At 40.1% G+C, this 11,584-nt stretch overlaps 1 protein-coding gene across 2 annotated transcripts in view; it reads left to right on the top strand.

Annotated features, from left to right (window-relative positions):
* Positions 1 to 9,826, top strand: part of LRCH2 (leucine rich repeats and calponin homology domain containing 2) — an 83,367-nt gene extending 73,541 nt beyond the window's left edge. The window contains exons 19-21 of one of the 2 annotated variants that reach the window (XM_018556705.1): positions 3,111 to 3,248; positions 7,020 to 7,097; positions 9,225 to 9,826. In XM_018556705.1, coding sequence (XP_018412207.1) covers positions 3,111 to 3,248; positions 7,020 to 7,097; positions 9,225 to 9,344 — 336 coding nt within the window. In that variant the 3' untranslated portion in view covers positions 9,345 to 9,826. The remainder of the gene's footprint in view (positions 1 to 3,110; positions 3,249 to 7,019; positions 7,098 to 9,224) is intronic. The other variant, XM_018556704.1, reaches the window with a different exon arrangement.
* Positions 9,827 to 11,584: the final 1,758 nt, after the last annotated feature.

Below are 11,584 nucleotides of genomic sequence, written 5' to 3'. Positions count from 1 at the left end.
CTCTCCCCCCCCCCCCCCCTCGATGAGGTAATGCTTCTTGAGAATTTGAAGAAACATAGGCTTTCAATTGCAGTTCCTCTAACTGAATAAAAAAGTGTCGGGTTACTTCAGCATTAAAAAGGAGTATGTTTGATCTTTTAATTAGTAGTACCCATCAGAACATTTAATTAAGTGTATTGTAAGGAACAAATTGTCCATTACCGAATAGTAATAACCCACGCAAAATGAAAACAAATGTTGTGCAAGACTTCATACCATTGAAATGTATATATAATGGCATTGTTTGGTTTATTTTGTATGCTTCCTAGAATCCATTGTTTTAGTTTACATTATTTAGTAGGAATTTGGCACACATTTTCAACATCCAGCCTTCCACCTGGAAGAAAACTTAAAAAAAAAAAACCTTCCAAAAGAATTTGTAAACACCGTGCTAAAAAAGCAAATATTGTTTGCTTTTTTTTTTTAAAGGTGTTCCTTTTATGTTTTATTTGGTGGTCACGTGACCGCACGGCCTCCCTTCACTTCCTTCTTTCTCATAGTGGGGGGACATGTCTCACACACCGATTCATAAGTATGTAATCAAAACAAGTTATTGGAATATACCACTTGAATCTACAGCAGAACTGCTCTCTTCAGCTCCGCTGCTGTATCCCCTGAGAGTACCAGTCACATTGAAGAATCTCAATGTTTAGCCCTAAACCATCAAAAGAGAATAATGGCTCAGATTTTTTCTTTGCCATAGTTCTCTTTAGGGTCACAAGAGGACATATATACTAATGTCCTCCTATGACCCAAAACTCAGCATCGATCCAACCTGTTGCAGAGCCAGCTGTGCTCGCCCCAGTAGGCGCTGGAGGAACAGGGAGGGGAGGGGTAGAATTCCCTGCGGGAAGCGGTGACTAACAGTCACTGATCTCTGCAGATAGACGATCGGGAACTGGACGATTGGTGGTATGTTATCGCTCAGTTCCTGATCAATAGAGCCGACGTGTAACAACTTAAGCGTCACACGTTGGCTCTAATAGGGGGTGAGTGTAATTCGCTCACCCCCATAATTCTCCTTTAATACTTTTGCCTATAAAAAAAATCATATTTGCTCCTTTATGAAACCTTGCTTGCGTCAGCTGAGTCTGAAACTAAGGCCGGGTTCACACCTAGGCGTAGCGAATATGCGCGTTTCGTGCCACACGTTTTTACAGCGATTCGCGGTAAAAACCGCGTGACAAAGGCGCGTTTCCAAGGGCCCACTGGCTGTATCCCAATGAATACGCGCGGCAAATACGCCTCAAAGAAGCTCCTGCACTTGTTTAGGCGTAGGGCGTTTTGTAGAGCGTTCATACGGCCTGTAATACACCCAGGTGTGAACCATACCCATAGGAAATAATGGGATTTCAGTGTTGAAGCGTTTTGCAGAGCGTATTAACGCGCTACAAAACGCCCAGGTGTTAACAGGCCTTAGTGATTTACGATCACTTTAGGCTTGTTGCTTCCATATGATTTGGTCAAAGTACACAGTATGCCTGGTTTAGTAAGGTCTTTGAGAATGTTGAAGGTTCACTTCAGTTATTAAATCATGTGAAAAGAAAATACGTGTTTACTTATTTAGTCTGCACATGATTGGATAATTGTGGCAAGAATTTACAGAAAGTTTTGTTTGAACATTCTCAAATCCTTTTGTAAATTAGCCTTAGTCTCCAAACTCCTGAGAGTACATAGCAGTGCCAAATATCAGAGCCCCACATTTAAGAAAAATATAGATACCCATAGAATAATTGTCACCTATATGCTGGTAAGATTTGGTAAACTAGTTGCAAGGTTGGACAGTTGCCAACGCAGCATTTTAACTTCAGATGACCTCTGTCCCTTGATACTGAAGCTGAAGTGTCAGACACATATAAAGGAAGTAAAATCTAAAGACTTGCACACATGTTTCATAAGTTAGCGTGAACAGTTTATAATTTTAGATCAGTTGTTCACATTCCTGTGTAAAGTATATGTCATGAAGAAATTATGTTGCCTTCTCTTATTTTACTTTTGGGACTACTAGTCCCCTGGCGGCCAGTCCTTTTACTTTATATTTTCTGTTTTGAGTCATTGGCCTGGAACAAATAAGGAGATAAGAAAGTCTCTCTTTTTTCTGACGCTCATTTGCAGCATGCTTCATCCAGGTCTGTAAAGTATTGAAGACTGACACAGCTAGGCAGCTAGGATTTTCAGAAGGGTACCAGCAAAATAAGCCCTGTACTACAGGTGTACCTAAAGCCTGGTCATTACTGGCACTCTTTAAAAGATAATTATGTTTTTAACTGCTTTTTGGTGTTTTGAATAGGGCAGGTATTTTAATTGTGCAAGGTATAAGCGTTGTTTCCATTTCGCTATCTGCTATTTGTACTGCATCTGCTATGTGCTTATCACTGTATGCCCAAAATATTTTACCTGTTTAATGCCTATATAACCACTTAAGCAGCTTTAAAGTGTATCTAAAGCCAAAACATTTTTAGTTTTGCGTAAGTGGGAAAGGTTTAGAACCCTTGATGGAAAAAGTGCAACAGAATCCTCCATCTACGCTAAACTGTGTGGATGGAGGAATCTCCCACTGGGCCAAGCTTCAGTATCTTGCTAGTCGGCCCCACTGGCTCTAAAAATACCTGAACAATGCCTTCATCCAATCAGATTGTTCAGGTGTTTTGAGAGCCTGTGAGGCAGACTAGCAAGATACTGAAGCTTGGCCCAGTGGGAGATTCCTACATCCACACAGTTTAGCGAAGATGGAGGAATCTGTTGCACATTTTCCATCTGACCATAGAAAATTTGCAGATAACTATAGGTGTATGACCAGCTTAAGAGGAGATTTCCTCTCGGTGTATGGAACAAAAAGTAAAGAAATCTCCCCAGCGGGTAACAAAAGGCAAACATAACATGGCAGAAGTTTTAACCCTGCCCTTCTCTAGCCAGATGGGACAGGATTCAGAGTTTGACATGACATATACTTTTAAGCCTTAAGGAAACACTGTCTGCAACTTATGTATTTCACTGCACATGTTTTTTTTTTCTGGCTTTGCAGTTAATACAGTCCTGAGTAACAGGTGGATCATTACACTGTTTTACAGAATCTTGAGTCCAGGCTTAAGGTTATTTTACCAGATGACATTGGAGGAGCACTTATGGATGGAGTTGTGTTATGCCATCTTGCCAACCATATACGACCCCGCTCAGTTGCCAGCATTCATGTTCCGTCACCAGCAGTGGTAAGATATTATGTTTATACAAGCACCCCAATTTTCCACTTCGGCTTATTTATTACCTGAGAGGGTGTTTCCACAGTCAGCTGTAAATCTGCTCCTCGATGTTTGTATCTACAATATAGCCGTATACAGTATTTTAACACACTTCTTTGTAGGAGCACTAGCATATTGGTAAGTAACCTTTTTTAAAGCCCCCTCACTCTCCCAGTGTGAGTTTTGGTGTATAGGGGCATATTCTGCGTTTAGCTACACTACAGCAGTCAGGACCTGTTGTAGACGATCTACGCACTGCACTTCATGTGCCCATGGGTGCACAAGTTTCATGTTTGCACTATGTAGCAAGGCAGGCCTTTTCTAATGCTCTGAATCAAAGTAGTGTTGAATACGTAACGTTAAAAGTTGTATGTCGGAGCTTGTATATATTGTAGTAAATTCTGGTGATACCTGTAGATCCAATTGTATTGGAATCAATGTAAATCATGTGTGCTGTTGTACTGGATAATAAAATAATGGAATAATTAGTGTTTTTATCTGCCTGGAGTTTGGCTTTAATGTGCCAGCTCACATATGTCTCAGGATTCTTAATGTTGGGTATGATTTTCAGGCTATCAACATGCATTGGAAACCTATGCATAATGAATGCAGCGCATGTTAATGATGTACATTAACATACTCGGTATAGATGAATGGGCCCTTAAAGAGTGCTTATGTTATGAAAAAAGTGCTACTAATTGCATACAAAGAAATGTATGCACACTTACCTACACCTGCACCAGAATTGATATATTTGTTAGCCCCTGTTACTGTATAATATTGAATATAGCGTGCGCCACATATACCACTTGTGGCCAGCAAGTGGTAAATTTCAAACAGCGTTCACATTCTTCTGCTTAAAAAAACCAACTCAAGTTGTCTGAGGGACACACCCATTCCCCTTTGCCTATCTCAGACCGTCACTTCAGTTATACATATGCTTACAACAAGCATACAGGTCTTAAATAACAGTTCTTAGTTGCAGGCACCTGTGTCATTATTCAAATTGATACCTGTGTCCTTTTTGAAGCTCCGGGACTCCAAGCTAAGTTGCACATAAGGCCTTGACTGCTGCACTAGATAAGATTAAGCCAAACCCTTTAAGCTCTAAGCCCTATCAAATTGTTAAATGTTAGAAATCTAGTTAGGAACAGTGACTCTGGCATTTGATAGTTGAAAGACCAGGAATGGAATTTGATCTGAACATGGACAGACGGCAAGGCCCCATGTACAGCCTGGGCCTAGGATCTAAGGAGCTCCATGGGGATCATCTTGAAGGCTTAAAAAGGAACATGCAGGCAACACAGGGTATTTGGACCTCCATACTTTTACCTTAGGTTAGGTTCACTTCATGGTTCAGGTTCACTTAGTTAGGTTCACTTCATTTATAGCAATCTTTACCTGATTAGTGGGTGTCACCAGATTTGTTAAAGGTGATGGGGTGCCAGTTTGCACTCATTGTATATAACTTGTAGTGTATCCAGTCTTACATAAGAGCAGACACTGCATGTTATTGCCCTTGTTAGCTAGCTAGAAAATCCCAGCTCTTGCTGTGAAGTCCTTAAAGGAGAACTATTAGGTGAGTAAAAATCACTCATCCTCATAGTTCGAGCCGACTTGTGACAATGAAGCTGTCGCACGTCAGCTCAATAGATCGGTAAGCTAGCGAACACATGCAGCTGCAGCATTGCAGCTGTAGCTCGCAATATACTGAGCTTTGGGTCACGGGAGAACCTAGTATATGTCCTCCCGTGACCCTTAAAAGAGAACTATGGGGTAAGTGTTTTTTCTCCATTGTTCTCTTAACTTCTGTAACATTAGATCTAAGACAGTCCTACAGACATTACAGTACATTACATACAATAAACCTCACAATGATATATCTGTGTATAGTCACTGAAATAATAAAATACATTCTCTCTTATTCATGTGGGTCATAGTGATTGTGGTCTTTTTTTCAGCAGTGGAAGAAAAGCAAAAGTGTAGCCATCTCTGGGAAAACATTTAATGCACAATGCTTTCACAGCTTTACCCAGTAAATTGGATATTTGGAAAACTGATTAGGAAGCAACATTTTAAAAGAGAGCACTAGGCCAGCGATTGTGTGAAGGGTCATTGGTTCAGTTACTGGGAATAAACAATGAACCCTCTGTCACAGAATGTTAGCGCTGCAACTGAATTTTGCAGCTTAAACAGTTTGAAGAGCTTAGAATTCCCCTGTAAACCAGGCGTTTCATCTCAAAGTATATTATAAGCTTTCAAGTACATGTCTAACTTTATGAATGTGAAACTGTAACAAAGGGTTACTGGTAGTATTGCCTAAGAAGTTCTGTAAAATCAAGAAATGCATGTTCTCTTAGAAGCAGTAGCCCTAAAAAAAAAAAGTTTTTCCAAGTAGATGGATGTATTAAAGTAGAGGAACCAGTCAGTCCAATCAAAAAGTCAGATACTGAAATTATATTACAGCTCCGACCTATGTGCCTTTTTGATCACTTGGTCAGAGTTAGCGTGCCAAAAACAGCCCCTTCCTCCTATTCGCGATGCTGTGGCCTGCGCATGGCCCAGCACTGTCTGGAGCCAACAACTTTGCCTTGGTACTTTTCCGACACGAATACCTGCTATAGAAATGAATAGGGCTGTCTGGCTATACTTTTGCCTGCGGGCCGAGAATGCCTAGGCGGGCAAAGAAATACACATACTAGTCACTTTTATTTTCCGTTACCCTTTTTAGAAAATTGGCCATTAAACAAGATACCAGTTTCCTAACCCTCTGATGTAAGCTGCCATTTTTTAGGTTTTAAAAGCTGCATTCTAGTTTTGGCACAACAGCTTCTCTTGCACTGAATCTGAATAGCATTGACTTCAATCTCAAAAACAATCCTTTCCAGGTTACTTGTATACAACTCTGCAGCCTACATTGCAAGGTTTATTCTGTTTTGCCTCTTGGTTGCAGGGAAGTGATGGTTTGCTTTGTGGTTGTAAATACTATCTGTTTGCAGATTAGTTGTTGCCACCTCAGACTTAATGACGTTCCACTTAATATGACGCATTACCTTTTTTAATTCTTTGTCTTTAAAGCAACATGTTCTTTATGAGCTGTTCCTTGAGGCAAAATGAAGCCTTCTAATGACAGCTGGCAGGATTCCAGGAGTATAATGGACTTGACGTCTGTAGTAAATTTAGCCACCTGTTTTGTGAGAAAAGGTAGTTCTATGGTGTAATCGTGGAGATTTATGAGAGACAGATTTGCTATATGATTGCGATTCATAAATAACCCACTGTCCTACTCAAAAGTATTATAAAACATATCCCTGACCACATATTAAGACTGTGCTTGCATCATTTGTACACTTTTTTCCGTTATTTCGTACTTTTCCAGATTGTAGGGCTCAATGAAAAGCTGCTGGATTTGTATAAGATTGGGTCATAATTACAGTGAAATCTTGCTTGATTAAGACTAAATGGGCCAGTAGGTTGCTTTGAAAGAGAACCTGACACTTTTCCTGAATAGGTAAGTTGACAGGGTCTCTTTTAAAGTTTTTAAAGACTTGCTGGGGTCGGTCAGTTTGGATATAAATCTAGTGACAGGAGTTGTTGAGTTGTTGAGATGTTGTTGACAGTTAAAGGATCCCCCTGTCTCCCCAGCCCTAAAATGGGTGATTATTTTTTTTTTGTGTGTTTTAAGAATCAGCATTGTGTATTTGCAAATTAACTGAATGTGGATATTGTATATATTTTTAGCCTAAACTCAGCATGGCGAAATGCAGACGTAATGTGGAAAACTTCCTGGAGGCATGTAAAAAACTTGGAGTCCCGCAGGTGAGTCCCCTGTTCTTACTTTTCTCCGGTTACAAATATGAATTGTGTATCAGTTCTACTGCCTGTGTTGTGCTGGAATCATTTTCAGTGCCTTGGCTTAAGCGTGTATTCATATTTGCAGGTACTTTTATGTCCGAGCTTTTCTAGAATGTATTTAGAGTTTGTTTAAATTTAGTTTACATCTGTCACTCTTAAACGTATGATATATATTTTTTTAGTTTTTCTGTGTTTTCCAGCTTTAAAGCAGATATTGCACTAGAAATACAAAAGCTGCTCATTTCCCCAGGCCCCCCACGCCATGCCAAAATGCTGAATTCGAATTAAGTTATCTGTGGGTGACAAAAGATAGCTGATATACTTTGTCCCAGCTTCCTCCACTGTTCCTGCATGAGGGTGACTTCAATGCCCTTCCAGCAAGATCCTGGAGAATACCAGGTAGCTAAAATGTGGTGCTTTTGCACAGTTCTGGAGCATCATCCCATGAGGTCTGAGCTACTCAACATGCTTGGGATCTTGTTGGGAGGATGGTGAGGTCACCCCTGCAGTAGAAAAAAAAAAGGCAGGGATAAGGTAAGTTTATTACCTAACTTTTCTGACCACAGTTTTTTTTTTTTGTGTTTTTTTTATTTGTAATGCAGCTTTATGGCACAAAGGGCCCTCATTAAATAAGTTAGTGGCTGAACTGCACTTGATTGCATAATGAAGTCTCCTGCGTTCTGGGGCGGGAAGGGGCATGGCAGTGCCACTCAAGTCAATGGCACCGCAGTGCAAAACACTATTTTTTGCGATCACATGGAGGCTTGCTCAATGCGATCCAGTGCATTTCCACCAAAAATCGTGCTGGAACGCACTGGATTTGGTGTGAACAAGCTCTAAAACTTTTCTAATGTACCGGTTAGCCTTCATATTGTTCTGCTGACCCACCTTGTATCCAAGTCTCAGGCTTTACATGGTGCCTCAACGTCTGGCAAGGTTGACACCTAATATTGCTCCCTCTCCTTGTTAAGCCCCATCCCTATCATTCAATAGTCAAATACCTGAGCCTTTACTGTACACTGAAATCTGACAGTTGAAACAAGAGTAGGGCTTAGCACTGGGAGGGGTTGGATGTAATATTGAACACACCCCACATACAACATTGGCCTGGGATGCATGTGGGCTTCAGAAGGACACAGGGATTTCTGTGAAGACTAATGCAGGTACTGCACTTCAGCACTGTTACATTAGAAACATTTAAAGTGAAACCAAAGTGAAAAAACAAATTGCTGACAGTTCAGCTTTTACTGCAGAAGACTTTGTATGTTTCCTTTGCTGTAAAACTGTCTGCCTTACCTGTCATCAATGTGATGTGCATCTTTGTGTATATTCTCAGCATGCCTTTGATGCAGGATAAAGTAAGACCCATGCACAGGTGCTGGAGTTGCGTTATCCAGGCCTGTTCGATCACGATGGCTAAAGACCCCAAACCTGTAAGATGATGATGGAAAGATGTTAGCAAGGTAGACAGAACTATGAGGAAGATTGCAGCTGTCAAAACTCCTGAGCACTAGCAACAGGCTTTAGTTCCACCATAGGCCCATGTCCCTGGAGCCTTGAAAAAAAATGGTGGGGTTTTTTTTGTTTTGTTTTTTATTGGGTAAAATTGACTGCCGCATATACTTTTAAAAAAATAAATTCCTAGTAAATGTAAACCTTTCTCCTTATGTTTTAGCCCTAAAGAGATTTTGTCACTTTACCCATTTAGGGGAAAATGGCAGGTCCTCTTGTAAGAATCCTCTACCCCCCACCCTCTGATACTCACTTTCTCCATGCTTCTGTTGGATCCCTTGGTAATGATTTCCCAGGGTGTAGTGTTTGGGTCTAACACCTCCCAGGGTGTAGTGTTTGGGTCAAAGTGGTCAGTCACCATTGCAATCCAATCCTGACTGCAACAGATCATAGAACTGGGGAGGAATTCTTGCATGAGAACATGACATTTTGCCCTGAGTAGACAAAGGGGCCATCTCTTTAAATACTTGAATTACATTTCCAATTCAGATTTTGTATGTCCACCCTCACTCTCCTGATGTGGCCACTTGAGATTTCATCAGTCTGTTCTTTATTTACTTGTCTTTGTTTCTTTTCCAGGATAAGCTTTGTTTACCCCACCACATCCTGGAAGAGAGAGGATTAGTAAAAGTTGGAATAACCATTCAGGCACTGTTAGAACTTCCGCTGCTGCGAGCTTCACAACTTTCTTCAGTTTAACCCCAAATGTGGTACTGACACTATAAGGACTCGTTCTCAAGCCTCAAGTATGGACTGTTCTCTGAGATTCCCGCCTCTGAAGTTACGTTAGCCCTAAAAGGGAATTGTGCACATCTACTGTATTTTCACTAATTCTAGTGAACCACAGTGGTATATTTTTAGACATTTGACATATTTTAAAATGTTCCTGTCTGTAAAATGCATCTGTGGGGTGTCTTTTTCTGCATTTTTGTGTGTATGTGAATATGTGACATTCATAAACACACAGTTTTAACAGCATAAAAGGTCAGCTGAAAGAGAACCGGTTAGTTCTGGCCATAATTATCCCTTGTATAGAATATAATGCCCTGTGCAGTTGGGCAAATGCACAGCAGTTCTTTTGGAATAGTGTTACCATCCACGGGGGGGTTGTCCAAGCTTTTATCGGCTTACCCTTGCAGTTGTAGTGTATAAGCATCTCTTGCTCAGCGTTTGAGGTACAAAAGTCCCGGTAAATAAATGCTCCCGCAGATAGTTACTGCCAGCTATGTTACACTTTTGATCTGAATCTGCACACAATGTCATTAAGGTGTCACAGAGCATTGAAAACTGTTTTTAGCATGAGATGAGTGTTTTCATTGGTGGACACCTTCACAGTGAGTGCTAAGCTTAGAAATGCACAAAAGGCTGCAGGTCTAGTGTGGGACTCCTCTCAGCCTCCTCTGAGAACAGGCCCTAAGCCAGCATCTGCTCAGCAGAAAGCTTACAGGATCTTTATATAAATGCAGGTACTTTGATATTGGGTGTGAGTATTGCTTTCAGCAGACCCCTAGTGACCATATGGCCTTTATAACTTCCTTGCTGAGCAGGGGAGGGTCTTGAAATGACTCTGTTGGGGAGGAAAGCCAGCCTTTAAATCCAGTTAATATTTACTTTGCTGAGGGCGATGTTTTAAATCATGTAGTGAGGTATATTAGCTGGAAAAACCACAGCACTCAATGGAGGTCATGCTATCGGACACTTCTGAAAGTGTCAGATAGCAACAACACCCAGGGCTGTTCAAGAGAGCAAGTATTTCACACACCCTTACCAGAAAGCTAAATATGAAGCTTTGTCATCTACTGGCTCTGTTTTTAACCCACTATTGACAGGGTCACTTTAAACTTGTTATTTCTGCCCAATTAAGTAGTGCACTAGGCATGATATAAATGGCTACTGTGACTGAAACTGACAGATTCTATTTGGATTTCCTTATATTATAGTGCTGTAGAGCAGTGTAAATAATCCGAGCTAGTCCTTGTTTTTTTTTCTTTTTTTTTCCACCAGTGAAATCAGTTTAACAGTGATTCATTTGAGTTATTTATTGCACTCACAGTAATTTATATATATATTTTTGGCATCTTCAGTATTTTGATTTTGTGACCTTTAGTGACTACTAAAAAAATCAACAAACTGACCTAATTTCTCTGGGTTTTATATATGTATATATTTGTAATTTTTACGTATTATTTTTATAATCTGAGTTGGTGCCAAAATATGATTTTTTTTTTCTTCTGTTGTAGACTGTTTACATGTGAAGTGCCTGTGTAACTGACCTTTATAGAGTCCAAAAGTCCAAAGTTCCACAACGTGAACGGAGACTTCCTGATGTCAGTTTTGTAGTGTCAAGAATTTAACAGGGTTTCACATATTGTTTATTTAATTTTTGTTACTTTTGGATTACTTTGTAATGTCGCATTTACTTTGCTGACTGAGCACTGGATTTCCATTGTAAATATTTTTTTTTATTATAGTCTTTAAGGTAAAATTATGTTTGAAGACTAGATCTTTGATTTGCTCGGGTAAAGCTTCTTAATGCATTTCATTACTGGAACTAAAGACCTTTTGTATATAAATAATCCGCAATCTGCGTGCATATTTAAGAGTTACATTTTTGCCTATTTATTTGTAAGCGAAGCACTGAGTGAAGTCTGCTGTGTGGGAGAAAAAAAAAAACGCATTTCCTAAAGTGTCCCAAGGGGAGAACTGTTAGCTAGCAACCTGTTTATCTTTTCCCTTCCATGAATTAGGAAAGGATATTGTCATCAAATAAGGAGCTGATAATGTCACTGAATTAGGGCTGGATAAATCTCAGGAGCCGGGTAGGCACTGCTCCCTAAAAATTAAAGCAGCTGCCTAACTTTTGAGGTTTTCTCAAATTCTCAATGGAGCTGGCTCCTAAAAAAAAAAAAAAAAACCCTTCTGCCTCCTGGTTTGAACAG

The sequence above is a fragment of the Nanorana parkeri genome, unplaced genomic scaffold, assembly GCF_000935625.1.
Source record: "Nanorana parkeri isolate BGI_ZX_2015 unplaced genomic scaffold, ASM93562v1 scaffold248, whole genome shotgun sequence".
Lineage (NCBI taxonomy): Eukaryota > Metazoa > Chordata > Amphibia > Anura > Dicroglossidae > Nanorana > Nanorana parkeri.
The sequence above is the reverse complement of the archived record's forward strand: the minus strand, read 5'-3'. Positions and strand labels throughout refer to the sequence as shown.